The 18460-nt window shown below is 40.7% G+C and overlaps 1 protein-coding gene across 1 annotated transcript in view; it reads right to left on the reverse strand.

The window, feature by feature from the left end:
- Nucleotides 1–1236: 1236 nt before the first annotated feature.
- The window catches only part of MRPL13 (mitochondrial ribosomal protein L13), a 40792-nt gene continuing 23568 nt past the window's right edge, over nucleotides 1237–18460 (reverse strand). Inside the window, exons 6-7 of the mRNA XM_066379420.1 lie at nucleotides 14141–14262; nucleotides 1237–1503 (exon numbers count right to left, since the gene is read on the reverse strand). Of these exons, the coding sequence (XP_066235517.1) occupies nucleotides 1482–1503; nucleotides 14141–14262 (144 nt within the window). The 3' untranslated portion in view covers nucleotides 1237–1481. The remainder of the gene's footprint in view (nucleotides 1504–14140; nucleotides 14263–18460) is intronic.

The following is an 18460-nucleotide window of genomic DNA, read 5'->3' on the forward strand; positions in this document are numbered from 1 at the left end:
CCTGACACAAGCTGCTGCACCAGGAGCTGGGGGCTTATTCCCTATTGGCTGACAAGAGATGCCCGCAGCAGAAGTGAGGGCTGGCGGAGGGGGTGGAGCTGCTTTCTGGTCCAACAGTTTAAACTGAACGGCCACTTCGTTGTGAATGGCAGCCATTGAGCTGTACCAGGTGGTGCTTGCTTTATTACAGAATTTGTGATAGGTAAATAAATACACACTTTTGCTCATCTAGCAGTGGCTAAGTCCCTGGGCTTTGGAGTCATTCAGTTTGGATTCAAATCCTCAATCGACCACCCATTAGTTCTGTGTCCTTGCCTAAGTTACTTAACTTATTGCTGCCTCAGTGTGCCAGCTTTTAACAGGGGAGGATAATATTATTATATTATAGGGCTGATGTATGGAGTAAATGAATTATACACAAAGCAGTTGCGTTTGGTACATTTCCAGGTGGTTACTAGCAATACTTCATCCTGTTACTGTAACATACATCCCAGTTACTGTAACATACATTACAGGCTGCATTGTTCCACCAGCGCCTCGGACACCCAGGTGCACTTCTTTACAAGCCTCTCATCACCTCCTCCCCACTCCACAATAGCCCACGTGCCCTTCGGTGAGGCATGCGACGGGGGACATGTATAACTGCTGCATCCCAGCCTAGCCCTGGTCCGGGCATGTAGCGGGCACTCAATACACGTTTGCAGAATGAATGGGAAGGGCAGTCTGAAATCCACCCCCGGATTGGCTAGGGCAAGAGAAGGGGAAAAAAGAAAAACTATCACAAACATGGCCAAATACAATGGCTCAGCACCTTACTTTCCAGAGAAGAGATTTTGCTCGATGATTCCAGCAGCCCAACCTCAGACGTGAACAGGGGCCTCCGGGAGATCCGGAGAGGTCTGCAGACACAGCCCGGGCTGCGAACAGCTCCACAGGGGGGCAGGGAGATCTATAGGGAGCCCATGGGCATTGGCTTATCTTAGTGTCACGGAGACCGAGGGCTCCATGGGAAAAGGATAACAATTTGTGGGTGCCTCCGGGCAAAGCCTCTGAACTGGACGGATGCGCCCAGATGGCTGGGAGGTTAGGTGGAAGAGTCACCGGAAGGGGAAGTGGGGGCGGGCGCCTTCCCAGCAGGCAGCGCGTGACCGAACACGTGAGGAGATGCACGCGGACCGGACGTCCGGGCAGCTTTCACTGTGTGCCCGTCAGGCTTGCTTTTCCATCAATGCAAAATTGAAGTTAGCTAAGTAAGCAACTTTATTCTTATCACCATTCATAACTTTCCAAGCCAGTGACACGATAAAGCAAGACTGAAATGCATTTTTACTGCAATTTCCTGTTGAAGGAAGAGCCCCTGACCTTCCTCCCATAGCAGAGCCCCGTCTGGGGCAGCAGTGTTTCCCTCCGCCCGCCGGTCAGAAGAAACTTATCAGGAGGTCTTAGTCACCTCATTGGGATTTTCTGCCACTTTCATTCCTCTACAGCCGCAAATCTTCAGGGCTGAAAGACAAAAAGAGCAACATTAGTGTGTTCATGAACTGTATTCACTTCCACTTGCAGGAAAAAGGAAGACTATCTTTCTGATTTAACATGACAGCCATTATTCATCTATAGACATTGTATCTAAATTTTTGGTGCAAAACATTACAGCCAAATCCTTCAAAATAGAATGGTTAAGTGACAATTCTCAAGTTCTTCTGAGAGTATAAATACAGGCTGCTTTGTATCTGCATGAATATATCTCATAATTTAAATTCAATTTCTGTGTTCTATTTTAGAGCAGTTTTTCAGTTCTTTTCACAGAAAGGATTATTGTGATCTTTACGATTCATATAGAGATATGGATTTACCTGATAAAGGCAAATTTTAAATGTATAAATTCCCTATTTATTATTATACACAAAAATTTAATTTCTCTTATGACCCATATACAAAATAAATATATAAACAATAACTTTTTGATATTTAATTACATACATGAAACTGGTCTTTTATCATTCATATATTTATAGGATTAATCATACCTGAAGTTGCTTCTAAGTAGTAAATAACAACAAATAATATTTGCAGGGAAATGTTCAATAATAACAATGAAGGAAATTATAAAAAAAACAAAGTTCAATGTTATTTTTTACATAGCATATGTGTAGATATTGAGCTCATGGAATTTTCAGAAGGAACTTATTACTAAGTCAACTAAACAGATATTTTTGAAACAGCTGTAAAAATATTCAACAGTTTGAGTTCTGATAAAAAGTAGATGAACTCTACTTGCCCTGAAACAACTTATCTGGTCCCTTTCTACATTTACAGTGTGTTTCCTTAAACAAATGACTCACAAAATACCAGACAGCCCCACTATGAAGACCAACAGGCTAGAGGCTGAGTAAATGAACTATATTACAACTTCCAGTTACTGCTTAACTCCGAGGAACCCAGCACTGAGCTGGGAAACAAGCTAAACCTGCTCCCCCGTATCAGCCATTCCAACACATTCTAACACAGCAAACTGCAGAATCTGGTCACTGATTCTGACGGCTCTTTCCCAACATAGAAACCGCATCCAAAGTCTGGGAAGTGTCCGTCTGAAAGGACGGCTGAGGGCGCTCTGAAGTGTAGCTTTCCACCTTTGGCATGTGGCTCAATGCAATCAAAGCTACGGTAAGAGACACCAGTCCATTCTGGGAAATAATTGCTTCTCCCGTCCTGCTGGTTCATAGAGTTACAAAAGGGTGGTGGCGACGCCATTGAAAGAAATCTAACAAGAAGTCTCTGTACCTCCAACTAATAAATTAAATGTGCTTAGTCACAGTCTAGTTTCCACGGCAGAGGTTAATTTACTAAGTAACAGTGAGATGACAAAAGCACCTTTGAGGGGAAAGTAGAAGTGGAACTGCGAATATGGGGAAAGGGTATGATCGGTAAGGAACGTAGACAGCAACCTGAAGGCAGCAGGGGCTCACAGGCCCAGATCTGTCTCAGGACCTTTTCGGAGAAAGAGAGGAGGATGAAGATGAGGACTCTGGTAAGGGGACAGCAGATGATGAAGAACAGGTTCAGTAGTTGTTGGGCAGCAGGAAAGCCGCATGTTTGGAGCGAGGGAAGCGGACAGGCGAGGGAGAGGGAGGCGAGGAGGGAGCTACTGGAAAACAAGGCAAGGCCGGCTGCCCACGTGCAGCCGGAGAACTCAGTGAGCAGCGGAGCTATTTCCTGGTTCAGGACGGGACACGGCAGGAGGATGGACTCAGAAGGGCAGGATGCTGGATTCGAATTCTGATGACAGTTGGACACAGCAGGCAGCTAGCAATTAGGACTCAGAGATTAGGAGAAAGGAGGCAATGGGGGGACCTCTGAGTCTCTGAGAAGATTCCCTTTCTTCTCCCTTCACTTCCACATACCAGGGGGCCCCGATTAAAAACCTCCAAGAGCCCTTCGCTGCTTTGTCGAGGTTCAAACACCTTGGAATTCAATACAGAACACTCCGATGACATGGTCCCAGCTAACCTTTCTGAGTCTTTTTCTTAGCGAGAGAGATAGGGACAGAGAGAAAGAGAGAAGGACAGGTAGGAACAGACAGGCAGGGAGAGAGATGAGAAGTGTCAACTCTTTGTTGCAGCACCTGAGTTGTTCATTGATTGCTTTCTCATGTGTGCCTCAACCAGGGGGCTGCAGCAGACCAAATGACCCCTTGCTCAAGCAGTGACCTTGGGCTTCAAACCAGCAACCTCTGGGCTCTGGCCAGCGACCATGGGGTCATGTCTACAATCCCATGCTCAAGCCAGTGACCCCACATTCAAGCTGATGAGCCCGCACTCAAGTGGGCAAACTCGGGGTTTCAAATCTGAGTCCTCTGCATCCAAGTCCGATGCTCTAACCACTGCGCCACTGCCTGGTCAGGCCTAAGTCATATTTGATATACCTGTTCCTCTACATCTGGTCCTGTTACTCCACTTGCTGTGGAATAGGTAAAATCTTTCAGAGCTCTGGATTTGGGTACTTGAAATTTCCTTTTTTGGATATCATCTTTTATCCTGCTTGAAGGGACCTGACTAATCTTTCAATATCCGCCTCAAGATTCAAGTGTGCTGGGAGGCCTCCACACCTCTCCTTTCTAACCGTGGCAGGGCTCCTTTCTCTGAGATTGCCACTGAACTTCATGCGCGCTTCTACCTCAGTGTTTCTGGAATACTTGCCCTTCTGGAAATACATGCTGTTATTTCTGTAAATAACATGGGCTAAGTGTTTAATAGGTTCCATGAAGTTTACTACGCTACTGCGCGTTTATTACCTCATCCCATCCTCCTCACTGCCTTGTGACGGAGACAGCGGCGTCACATCCATTTCACACCTGAGGACACACAGGATGGCAGGGCTCTCGGCAGCACGTGCAAGCACCATTCTATTCCACTGAGTCCTATTCGGCTGCCGGGTCCTTTGAAGGCAGGGTCCCACCATCACTCATCTTATCCGTCCAATAGTTAGCAGTGCCCAACACGTAATGAATGCTTGTAAGACATTTGTCATTAGAGTATGGTGAATGCCTTGAAAATGCTACTTTGTTTACAAACTTATCTTCTTTCTACTGAGTACTCAGGGTCTTTAGCAGATGGTTAATTTGCTACCAAAGGGAGGGGTACAATCTCATGGCCAATGGACTAGATACTTCAGATGTTGGCTTCGCTAGAAATATCAGCTCACACTGGAGATAATTAAATACAATGTGTCCGTAAAGTCATGGTGCACTTTTGACCAGTCACAGGAAAGCAACAAAAGACAATAGAAATGTGAAATTTGCACTAAATAAAAGGAAAGCTCTCCCATTTTCATACATATTCAGTACAGTTCGATGTGGGCTCACGCACAGATCTTTTAGGGCTCCTTAAGTAGCTATCCCGTATAGCCTCTACAGACTCGTCACTGACTGATGGCCTACCAGAATGGGGTTTCTCCACCAAACTGCCGGTTTCCTTCAACTGCTTATCCCACCGAGTAATGTTATTCCTATGTGGTGGCGCTTCGTTATAAACGCTCCGATATTCATGTTGCACTTTGGTCACGGATTCAAATTTAGCGAGCCACAGAACACACTGAACTTTCCTCTGTACCGTCCACATCTTAACTGGCACGGCCATGGGCTGCTCCGCTGTATACAAGGTGTTACGTCATCATCTGCGCATGTGCACATGCTGCCACATCCTACAGAAACTGGGAGGGTTTTCCTTTTATTTGGTGCAGATTTCACATTTCTATCATCTTTTGTTGCTTTCCTGTGACCGGTCAAAAGTGCACCATCACTTTACGGACACACTGTAGTATGCGACATTAGGAGGTGCCTGTGGGGAGAAAGGGAAGTTTTTACACTGACTGAATATGCATCTGTTTCTCTCTCTCCACACAAAGGGAAGCAGGCGCACATACAATGTATTGGTATTGCCTCTGCCCTTGCACTAAGAGAAGAAACTCAAGATGACAGAAGAAGGGGGAGGGGAGGGCTAGCTGCCTGAGTGCTTCTCAAACTTCAGTGTGCGTGCCAATCACCCTGGCTCTCGCAGAACTGCAGATTCTGATCATTCGGTCTGTGGAGGGGCTCACGACTCCGCATTTCCTCCCTGCTCTCACACAATGCACTGCGGTCCACACACCGGACTGACCAGCAAGGGTTGGCCTCAGACCCACAGAGCTAGTCATATGGCAGAGGAGATGGCCACCTGAAGATGTTCAAGAAGCCCAAGAAGCACGTTCTGAAAGAAATTTCTAAACTATGCTATCAGAAGCTCACAGACTTCCTTCTTGGCCAGAGACGATTCCATGTGATAAATAATCCTTCCTGGCTCTTTGCCCACCAGAGGATGTTTTTAACAGGTAGTTTTATGCTGTTCTGATACAATAATAAGTAATTTTTAATTATAATAATCATGTGTACTGGGTACTGAAATTCCTTTGGTATTTATCATCAAAGAAAAATTAAGTTGTGGTCCATGTAATTTAGTAAGTGAAGAAAGGTCAGTGTATTTAGGCTCTTTAAAAGTTGTTAATTTATCAATGGCAACACTAATTAATCAGAGTTGAATTCTGAGATTATGGTGCTTACATATTTATCCTATTTTATGTTTAGATCTACCTAATCTTTATGACAAATAAAATTTCAAAAGCAAGAAAACTGGCATCTAGTATATTGCCTTTACACTATGGTTGGTTAATTATTATTTGAAACTTTAATGAAATGGTTTAATCTTTTGTCAGAGGTCTGATGAGTGATTTATAGTCTACATATGTTTTAGTTCTTTGTCACTGTTTCATTGCCAGTAAATTATGAAGTTTAAAATAAAAGATATTATATAAGCTTAAAAAATTGTAAAGAATACTATTTTATTTATTTTATACATATTCCTAAGATTATTTTTTAGAATACAATCTTAGGAAACCTTTAAAGAGACATTTCAATTGCTATTACTGATAGCTAATAATCTATTTTTAATAGAAATTTACTCTTTGACAGAAATATATGTTATATCTTAACATAATTAACATATTCTTTTCTTTATATCTGTAATACAAAGTATCCAAAATTGGGTATATCAGAATTGCTCTAAACCACAGATTGTTAAGAATATTTCTATTTTAGTTATAGTTATTAATCAAGGTTTAAGTACACTGCAAAGACCCACATATTGACCACACTTCATGAATTAAAAGTCAATTCCTCTTCCAGGGAAATAAGGCTCATTCATTCATTCAACAAAGATGACTGAATATCAGGTTCAACTGGGGGCACAGGCAACCCAGCAGCAAACAAGACAAAGTCCTGTCTTTTGCGAGTTCATTTTCTAACACACACACACACACACACACACACACACACACACACACACACACACACGCGCCTACAGTGAAAGCTAAAAGTTTTAAGCTTTCATATATGTGCCTCGGGAATACTTGGGAGATTTAATGAATCTTCAAAGAGTTATCCAACCTAAGACTTTCTCTAATTCATCTTCTAAATTGTGCTGTCTCATAGTTATGCAATGTTCTATAGCAGTAATTCACTTTGTACTTAATACCTGCCACCAGCAGAAAACTGCCTTTAAACAATATAGCTTGACACAAATAATGTTATCACTTTTTTGAATGAGAAAACAACTTATAGAAAGATCTATCTGAGCTACAGAAAATACACTATGATCCTTGTGATTGCTCAAAAATAATGAAAATCACACTACATTTCTCACAATTCTCATAGCAGTTGTTTACTGCAAATCCCAATCAAACTATGGCCTGCCATCCATGGAAAGAAACCAGCAAGGTACTGCACCTCGTTAAAATGACACAAGGGTACCTCAAAAATGCAGAGACTCCAAGTAGAACACAGATATGACAGAGGCCCACGTATTTACATTATTTTAAAACGGGGACTTCAGGAAAATCTTTTGAAAGATTTTAGTTTTCATTGTGAAATGGTGGAAAATATATTTGGCTTGTGAATAAAATGAAACATAAAGCTATAAAACAACTATGTCACAGTTTACTTAGAGACACTTATTTGCCCCATTAAAATAATTGATTTCTAAGAAAAAAAAAAGCATCCAAATTTCATTTGTAAATCCATAAAATTGAGTCTAACTTAAGTGAAATAAATCTAAAAATATTTTAATCTCCCTTAGATCTATGTCTTTTCATTCCTAAATAACATTTTTGTTTCTTTATTATTTTTTTATTTAGTGAGAGAGGGGAGGCAGAGACAGACTGCCACATGTGCCCCGACCCACCCAGCAAGCCCCCCGTCGGACGATGCTCTGCCCATCTGGGGAGTTGCTCCACTGCAGCCAGAGCCATTTTTTAGCGCCTGAGGTGAAAGCCATGGAGTCATCCTCAGGGCCTGGGGCAAACTTGCTCTAATGGAGCCATGGCTACAGGAGGGGAGGAGAAGAGAGAGAGCAAGAGGGGGAGGGGTGGAGAAGCAGATGGGTGCTTCTCCTGTGTGCCCTGACTGGGAATTGACCTAAAGAGTATTTCTTGGTATATTGCTCATTCCAACAAAATATTTAAGACAAGAATAAAATTTGGACAGTGGAGTAATCTTAAAAACAGTAAAAGGTCAGTTTGGTTGAGTTTTAAGTCATTTCCATCATATGGATGAAATTATTTAGAATCAACCATTGCAGGACATCAGGTGACATCACATATTCCTTGCTATGTGCTGTCCAGGCAACAGCAGCAGAGAAGGGGTGCCTTTCTAGTCAGTTCCTCTGGCCCCACACCACCAGACCAGCTTGATCAGAAAGTTCACCAGTGCTTTAAAAAATAAATAAATAAACTGATAAGGCTGCTAAGAATTATTTAAATCATATTACTGTTTCTTCAACTAACAAGAATTCTTACATTCAATTATTGCATTAAACTCCTAAATTCTGTTGGTTAAGACTACATATGATTTAGTTTTGGTCATTAATATAGATATTGCTTTTTGTTTTTAACAAGTAGCTCTAATCTATTCACATCTAAAAGAACAGTTTAGAATGTCTAATTTGAGCAACATTCAGCACTGGAAATACTGAGGTAGTATATGGTTTAAGCCAATGCTGAGCTGGTTAAAATGAATGGGAAAGTTGGAATGTAACCTTGCTCCCCAAGTCCAGCTAATAACTCTGACTCTGAAGAGCAGCAAATTAAGTTAAATCTTGCAGGAAAATGCCCATGACTACAGTAGCATGAAATTATGGAAAATCTTCAAGATGTCTAGATACTAACTCCTCATGGGTTTTTGAAAAGGTACAAGTCCTTCTCCACTGTCCTTAATGAAGTCTCAGATCTGAAGCACATTTTCTAAAGGCATAGGTAAAATAGTTTTTTCTTCCCTCTGGGTATGAATTTAACTAAAACTGGACAGCTGTACGCTTTTAGGATTAACAGCTTTTGCATCAGAGGGCATGTGGTAGGTTAAATCTCTGCTGTCTTCTAGAGCCACAGACTGGACAGGATGCTCACCACCTCTCCTTTCCAGTGCTCCCGTTCCAGCGGGAAGAACCCTCTTCTTTCCACAGAGCTGCCGGAAATAGCAAGTAACCCCCGGGCACCTAATCGCACCCCCAGGAAAGAGAATTCCAGGGCCCACTGTGGCTGTCCTCATACCCCGCCCTTCATCCTTACCACCCTCTCTCCCTTGCGGGCACATCTCTGATACCAGGCTCTGTAAAGAGCATTAACCCTTTGAGTAGTGAGATTTTTCATGCTTGCTGACCCCTGGGAGTGAGTTCTTTTTCAAAAAATGAAATTAGTTCTAGTTACAGTTTTATTAACTTAAAATCATGTTTGTTTGATAACCAATTTATGGAAACAAGAAAGACATACATTTACTTTTTTAATGCTGCCTTACTTACACATTTTTAAAATAAATCGATCGTACTCGGGATGGTCAGGAAGCACGAGAACATACATGAACGTTCGTGCTACTCAAAGGGCTCAGCACTAGGAACAAGGGGCTTCATTAAAGATGTCTGTTTTCAAGCATTTATTGATGCTGAAACTTTCCACACTTAGTTTCTCTACAATGCTGAGGGTTCTGCTTAAAATGAAGCGTAACTGATTTAATGGGTGAGAAATAAAAACCCATTTTTGGGGGGGGGGGGGTTTATCACTATGGATAATTTGAAGCAATTCAACTTGAAAATTTCCACACACCTAGATTTTCCTAAGAAAAGCACTGCTACAGAATTTTTTAAAAATGAAAACAAAGGCTTTAAAATGTTCCAAGTTTTATTTTTAACCTACATAATGAAAAATTTCCATTGCAGTGCCAGCATTATAATTTCCATGATTATTGTGGTTTTGTAATGTTGGCAAAACTGCAATGATTATGGAAATAATTATTGACAGTAATAAAATAACCATTTGAAAGCTATAATCTCAGACAACTGAGCCGTGAAGAAAGGCCAGTGCTATTGTTTTTCCTTTGAGAAATAAGTCGTAAGTGTATACCCTACAGTCACCACTTACACATGGCACACATATCTACTCTGCACCATCCAGAGACCCAAAATATAACTTCATAACAGTGATAACACAATTAATATATCCATGAGATGCAGATACTAAAATACCAAGTGTATCCATTAATTTAAGAAGTGCGGGATACAGGCAATGCTTCTCATATGGAAAATGGCTTTCAGTCGTAAAAAATATTTATAGTTTTCTCATAAAAAAAAAAATCAGTTCTTTCCTTCTTGTCTACCATTGCTTTGAAAATGACTAAAAAACTAGCATAAAAAAAATCTCACGTAGGCTAAAGTTAGGCCTGAGAGACTACAACTTTTGTAAGTAATTTAATTTAAATGAAATTCCAACACTGGTAGCTTTTAATTAAGATGAAAACAATTTTGTCAGTTACCAGCTGGGTTCAAAATTTAGTCTGACAATTGTTATTGTTGCTCAAAAGCTTTTATCCTCTAATAGAAAAATTAATATTTAACCAAAAGCGAATGATAGTTCCAATGACAAAGTGTACATTTTAATATTATAAACATATCTCAAGTTTTATTGCTAGGGAGACAAAAACCAAAGCAAGCTATTTCTGTGTCCATTTATTTACGGAGCGATCCAGGTGCATCTGTTCAGTCAAGTCTCTGCAGATTCACCATTGCATCTCTCCTGGAGAAGTTCCAGTTACTGCGTTTGAAATAAAGATTATATTCTTGGCTTAGCGATTTTGGGTGGAACGAAATAATATTTTAAGCAAGTTCCTTCTCCAAAAGGAGAAAAAAAAAAGTTTTTTACTCATGAAAGCAAATCTACCAGCAATCCAAAATCCCATTTTCAACGGACTGCATTGCATGGTACAAGTATTTTAATTCTAATTCTAAAGTATATAACATTTAATTCTCAAACTTTATGACACTGCAAACAACTAAAATGGCATAGTCCATCAGGGCAGTCATTAGCCCCATGAGGCTACTAAAATTTAAATTAATTAAAGTTTTTTATGAGTAAACATTCAGTTTCTCAGTTGATGTACTCAGGAGCCACATGTGGCCCAGAGATGGTTCTACATTAGACCGCTCTGATAATCAGTGTGCAGAGTTCCATTAGGTAGTCCTGAACTAAAAGCTCAGCTGGTTCTTAGATAACAAATTGTTGGTTAATCCAAAAATGCATATTTTTCCTTATTACATGCATTCCATGGTAATAAAAATAAACAGACTTAATGTTAGCTCTAATGTGCAGAATAATAAAATGTTAAATGATTTATGTTTAATAAGTAGTATACCTATATCATGATATAGCCTCAAATTTCAATAGGTATACCTGTACCTTATTTTCGGAATACAATTTAATATACAGATGTTGTGTGGCTACTTTAAGGAAGAATCACAACTTCAATAGCACAAAAGAAAGCCTGGCATCTAACACATATTCCTGCCACGGGGCGATCCGTAATGCCACGGGGCAATCTGTAATGAGAAGAAAGGGCAAGAAAAGCCATTCCTGGAGGAGTAACTAAAACACACATCAAAGGTTCTAAGTTTTTCTAAAAGTCTATTTAAAAGTAATTATAGAAGAGCCCTTTCTAATTCCATTAATATGAGAAAAGCACTCAGTCACCATTCTAATCAGTTTTAAATGAACAGGAATTGCTTAGTAAAATGAGCACTTTGAGCAGCACGCTTTGACTAAAGTAACATTATATATAATTTGCTGTGAATGGTTATAATACTATACTTCCTGGTATAACTAATTTAGAATACACATTAGAATAGTCATAATGTACCACTCTGACTGCATAATATGTGTTTTGGTCATTTATTTGATTAAATAGCACCTTTGGTATCTCTAGTTGAAGAAAGGGAAGTATCACACTCTTCTTGGTTAGGTATATAAATTAATTTATGGCGTTTCTATAAGACAATCAGGTATGACATATTTAGATTTACAGAACTCTGTACATCAGGGGTCCCCAAACTTTTTACACAAGGGGCCAGTTCACTGTCCCTCAAACTGTTGGAGGGCTGGACTATAAAAAAAACTATGAACAAATCCCTATGCACACTGCACATATCTTATTTTAAAGTAAAAAAAACAAAAACAAACGGGAACAAATACAATATTTAAAATAAAGAACAAGTAAATTTAAATCAACAAACTGACCAGTATTTCAATGGGAACTATGCTCCTCTCACTGACCACCAATGAAAGAGATGCCCCTTCTGGAAGTGTGGCAGGGGCCAGATAAATGGCTTCAGGGGGCCACATGTGGCCCGTAGTTTAGGGACCCCTGCTGTACAGCATAGTAATCTACCAAAACTTCAAGGCCTAATGAAAATACACTTTTAGGATATAACTTATTAAAGCAGGGTATCTGAAAATTACATATGACTTTAGTACATTTACATAAGAGACTACAAGAAGCACTCAAGTAGAGTGGTTATGACCATGCTCTAACCTAGTTAGGACCTAGAATTAAATAAATGAAAATGAAGTAAATAATTTCTTTAGGCTCTCTCCAGTAGCACAGCTGGTTAGAGCATTGTCCTGATATGTCAAGGTTGCAGGTTTGATCCCGGTCAGTGCACATACAAGAATCAGCCAATGAATGCATAAATAAGTGGCATAACCAATCTGTCTCTCCCTTTCTCTCAAATAAAGAAGAAGTTTCTTTAATAGCAATTTCTCCAATGTGTGCTAGTGCCTACTACAGTGTTTTGCACAAAAGAGACAGCTAAGATGTATTTGTTAACTAAATAAATGAATGAAGCACTTTGCTTCTATGAAAATAACACAGGCTTTGCAATGACACAGTTTGGTCCAAATCCAGGCTGTAAACCAGCTGACTCTTGGCTTTCTTTTAAAAACTAGGAATAAGCCATTCATCTTCCAGGCCTGCAGAGAGAACTAGATACAGTGCATGGGAACCACCAGCACAGCGCTGGGCAGCTGCAAAGTGCTCAGCGATCACTGATAGTATTTATTTGCTCAGCGTATGCAGATTTAATCAAGGAGTACTTCAACACACAGCAGCAAGTTAAAAAGATTTAAACAAAATACACTAAATACTTCTGTGTGGAAATCTGAAGATATATATACTGGCCATGAGTCAATGATTGGATTCCTGGGCATCAGCCAATCCTGAGAAGGCTTAGCTTTTCAGGAGGAACCTATCTGAACAAAGAGCCCAATGAAGGGACAGGATTTGCAGAATACAGGGGGCAGCGTCTACCGGAAGATGAGCTGTCCGGTGTAGGTCACGCAAGGAGGAGGTGTGGCGCGCTCGAGACTGACTGTAATTCTGTAAACATTTGAGGCTCTGTAACGTGAAGCACTGGTCTGTGCGCCGGGGATACAATAATGAACAAGACGCAGACCTTAGTCGTGAAGAGCTAAATGTGGTCATGACAGTTACACAGCAGAAGACGGCTGGGCACTGAGTCTGCCCTTGATGTTCAGGCAAGCTTCTTACAGGAGATGACACGTAAATAAGAGTTAGCCCAGACGATCCGGGGAGGTAACAGCAGAACAAGGGCAAGGAAGAGTTAAACTGCACATAAAGACTGCCGATCTTAAACAGTCCGCTCCTGCAGGAACAGCGCACGCGCGCGGAGAGCTCACACTGGGAGCCAGGTTGTGGCCAGGCAGAGCAGCATGGAAACATTAGGGGGGAGACACTTTGTCAAATCTAAGCAGCTTTCCAGACCTTAGGTAGAGGGCACTGTACAAAGGAGAGGAAAGTGTGTTTTGCTGTTCACTTTGGGTGAAGACTATCCATAAGTAGCCACAATTAATGACTTTTCATTAGATAATATTCTCCGCTTATTGAAGTAATCTGGAAAATGGAAATTGCTTTGTTTTAGGTAATGACAATTCATTTATCATTCCAAGAGACTACAATTAATCCAAGTAATGTCATCCCAAACAAAATATCTGACAGTTATAGGCACCTATGAACATCCTTGCACTTACCGAGCAAGGCCTTAACTCTCAGACACTTTGGGTTCAACGACCTGCGTCTAGACTCTCTTTGCAGGTAGGAGCTGCAGTGTCCAAGGAAGGAAACATGAGTTCACTCTCCCCACCTCTAGGACCTTACATCTATGGAGAGAGAGGGTACGAAACTCAGCTTAGAAAGAAGACAGGCAGGAGAAAGACTTACGGAGACCACACTCGTGGGAAAGCATCTCTTTCTTCTTGTGAGTACTCGTCTAGACGTTTGGGCACCTTCCGTGGTTGTGGGAGTTCTTCCACTAAATTCTTAAGAATATCTTCTGGTATATCCTGGGTTAAATAATAATGTTAGCTTAATTTTCGTAAAATATATGCCTTAGTAATAAATTAGTAAAGCTTAGTAAGTATTAGAGAAAATAATAAACAAAAGCAATATTTATAAAATGAGAAAAAAAACTTTGGACAATCTTGACAAACACATTTCTCACGATGTCTTCAGTTCAGAAAACTATTAAGTCATTAAGTTTTACTTTTTATAAATAGTTTTATTCCCCTCCTTTCAACTGCAAAAAGGCACCACCCTGGCTCGTTTTCATGCTTTTTCATCTGATGAATGTGTGTACTGGGTCTACTGCTTCTGACGCCACAGCCTCCCAATCTATACTCGAGAAAGAAAGATGTCCGTTTGTCTCCGATGGATAGGGTAGCTGACCTCTTGGTTATGGCTGGCATCTGTCTACTGGGTATCATCAATATAAAAGTATCTTTCACATTTCAAATAGTTAAGTACTCTGTAGCATGATGTTTGAAACTGTAAATATCCTGTTCTACAATAATCTTTTATCTCTAGAGATGACTATAGGATATGCTGATAATGGTCACTTTTCTAATTCAGTATTGTTCCTACATTATTTAGATGGTATTCTTCTCTAGAAAATAGCTTTTCTTTTTCCAGAAAGGAGGAGACAAATTACAAGTTAAAGATAATTTTTAGATTATCATTGTGGGCTCACAGATTTTTGTTTCCTATTGAACATAGTCCATTACTATTACTATTCATTTTAAGGCTAACACAGTCCCACATTTGGTCAATGGGCACCAATTCACGCTGCCTCCTATGTACTTTTGATATTTCTCTCTTGGTGTCTGAGCACTGCCTTACTCTCTGTTACTTACTATTTTTTTATTTTTTCAGAGACAGAGTGAGAGTCAGAGAGAGAGATAAATAGGGACAGACAAACAGGAACGGAGAGAGATGAGAAGCATCAATCATTAGTTTTTCCTTGTGACACCTTAGTTGTTCATGGCAAGGTTGCTGCTTTCTCATATGTGCCTTGGCCGGGGGGCTACAGCAGACCGAGTAACCCCTTGCTGAAGCCAGCGACCTTGGGTCCAAGCTGGTGAGCTTTGCTCAAACCAGATGAGCCCGCGCTCAAGCTAGTGACCTCGGGGTCTCGAACCTGGGTCCTCTGCATCCCAGCCCAATGCTCTATCCACTGCGCCACTGCCTGGTCAGGCTGTTACTTACTATTTTACTGTCTGCACAGGTATACTCCATAGTGACTATTGTTTTTCTGTGTCAGACCCAGAGTCAACCATTTTTCTAAGGAGAGCTAGGTTTCTTCTAACAAGAGACAATTAAAAAACAAGACCCGGGCACTGTTGTGCTACTGTTCATTCTGCCATTTTATTTTATGAATATATAAAATCTTAAAGTAAAAAAATAATCTAAAAGGTATCTCCAAAAAAAAATCTTCCTTCCCTATTCCTTCTATCTCTTTGTGCCCATTCAGCAGTAAGTAGCCAACTTCATTTTCTCATTTATCCATCCTGTACGTCTTTATGCAAAAAGAAGCACATATAGTATATATGGTGTAAACATAAGTATGAATATATGCACGCAAAAGGTGATATGCTATCCACATTCTTTGTCACCTTGCTTTTTTTCTTTACTTAACAATATATCCTGAAAATGTAACAACATTACTTATCAAGTCACAACAGTATTTCTCACTCTATTTTTACAACTGCACAGTAACTGAGTATTTCCCAATGGCCTTGGCAATAGAAAGTGTTGTCAGGCTTTTCAGTATTTCACAATCCATTCTTGGGAAAATATTTATTTTATAGTCTGAAATAATTTAAGTAATTTACTGTTCAACTAAACTATTATGAATACTTAAACATGTACACTCAAACTTGACTACCTTAAAACTGGGGTAAACGATACTATATTTGTGTCTTTTAGAAATTATGGTTTACAAAGAATGTGACAGTATAATCTGAAGGGGAGTTTTTAAATTCTTGTGATTTCATGAAGGCCACTCACACTCTACTGACGCCGCGCTCCTGTGTTTGGCACCTCCAGGTAACGTGAGTGGTGGGGAACTATTTCACTCATTCATACAAAGCAAAGGTAATAAATTACTCATTTTGATAAAAGCATGAATAATTTACTTCTGTTTGTATGCTAACAGAGCACATAAGTGGCTGGATACAACTTGATATTTTGGAAAGAATTCCTACACTATTCCTCCCATAGGAAGTATGAGGACAATCCTCATCGTCACGGTGTTGATAGCAGCTGGCACTTATTGTGTCAGGCCCTGATCTAAGTGCTCTATAAACGGCATCTCATTTAACCCTTAAACATCTTGTGAAGTAGATACGATTACTATACCCATTTCACAGAAGAGAAAACAGAGTAATAAGAAACTAGTCCATGATTGTAGGGTCAGTAAACGGTATGGCATGCACTCTAATCAGATTAGATTCTAATTCCAGAGCCTAGAATCAACTATTTTATTATAGAACCTCTAGTGTTATATAAGGTCTACCGGAAAGTTCTGTCCATTTTTAGAATAAAACAAAATACAAATTTTTCTTACCGTCAATAAACTTTATTAAATAATATAATTGCCATTATTAGTAATGATTTCTTGCCAGCGTGAGGGCAAATTGTATATCCCATTTTTGAAAAATGTTTTATCTTTTAATGCGAAAAACTGAACCAGTGCTTGTTTGATATCTTCTTCATTTTTGAATTTTTTGCCCTTCAAAAAATTTTGTAAGGACAAAAACAAGTGATAGTCGGAGAGTGCTAAGTCCGGGGAATATGGTGGACGCGACAGACGTGCTTCTGTAGCATTTCTTCCTTGTTGAAATTCATAAAAATTACAGTGGCGTAAATGAACTTCATCAGTAGCCATGGGTACACTATGGCTTCACACATAAGACTAACGTGAATCAACTTTGTTTTAGTTAATTTGCTACGTCAGTATGTATACATTAAGTGATAAAAATAGAGAGGCACACATGCGCCAAATAAACATGTGCTTACGTGTCGAAACTTGTTGTGATAGAAATGAACAGAACTTTCCGGTAGACCTTATATTATATGGTACTAAAGAGAAAAAATAAACACTTAAAATGGTACAATAGTAATAAATAAAAAATGTTTATATTTTTTCAAGTATTTTTTGGATGTATACTTTTGAATAGAAACACACGGTAAAGTTAAATCACAGGACCTAATCAGCAACTAAACCTGTTATTAATCCACAAGTCACCAAATCTTTACTACTGGTCAAACCCATTGTTAACTAAATGCACGTTTTTCATTTTTTTTTTTTTTTTTTTTTTGTACAATATTTTTCTGAAGCTGGAAAGGGGAAAGACAGTCAGACAGACTCCCGCATGCGCCGGACCAGGATCCACCCGGCACGCCCACCAGGGGCAACGCTCTGCCCACCAGGGGGCGATGCTCTGCCCCTCCGGGGCATTGCTCTGCAGCGACCAGAGCCACTCTAGCGCCTGGGGCAGAGGCCAAGGAGCCATCCCCAGCGCCCGGGCCATCTTTGTTCCAATGGAGCCTTGGCTGTGGGAGGGGAAGAGAGAGACAGAGAGGAAGGAGGGGGGGGGAGGGTGGAGAAGCAAATGGGCGCTTCTCTTATGTGCCCTGGCTGGGAATCGAACCCGGGTCCCCCGCAGGACAGGCCGACGCTCTACCGCTGAGCCAACCGGCCAGGGCCTAAATGCACATTTTTATAGTTGATGAAATCATCAGTGAGTGCCCTCAATTTCACAGGAGCTTTGAACACAGTTCCTTCTTTAAAAAAAAAAAAAGTAGCCCTGGCCAGTTGGCTCAGTGGTAGAGCGTTGGCCTGGTGTGCGGGAGTCCCGGGTTCGATTCCCGGCCAGGGCACACAGGAGAAGTGCCCATCTGCCTCTCCACCCCTCCCCCTCTCCTTCCTCTCTATCTCTCTCTTCCCCTCCCGCAACCAGGGCTCCATTGGAGCAAGGTTGCCCGGGCGCTGAGGATGGCTCCATGGCCTCTGCCTCAGGCGCTAAAATGCCTCTGGTTGCAGCAGCAACCCCCCAGATGGGCAAAGCGTTGCCCCCTGGTGGGCATGCCGGGTGGATCCCGGTTGGGCGCATGTGGGAGTCTGTCTGACTGCCTCCCCGTTTCCAACTTCAGAAAAATACAAAAAAAAAAAAAAAAAAGTCGGTATTAAAATGAAAAAAAAAA

The sequence above is a fragment of the Saccopteryx leptura genome, chromosome 3, assembly GCF_036850995.1.
Source record: "Saccopteryx leptura isolate mSacLep1 chromosome 3, mSacLep1_pri_phased_curated, whole genome shotgun sequence".
NCBI lineage: Eukaryota > Metazoa > Chordata > Mammalia > Chiroptera > Emballonuridae > Saccopteryx > Saccopteryx leptura.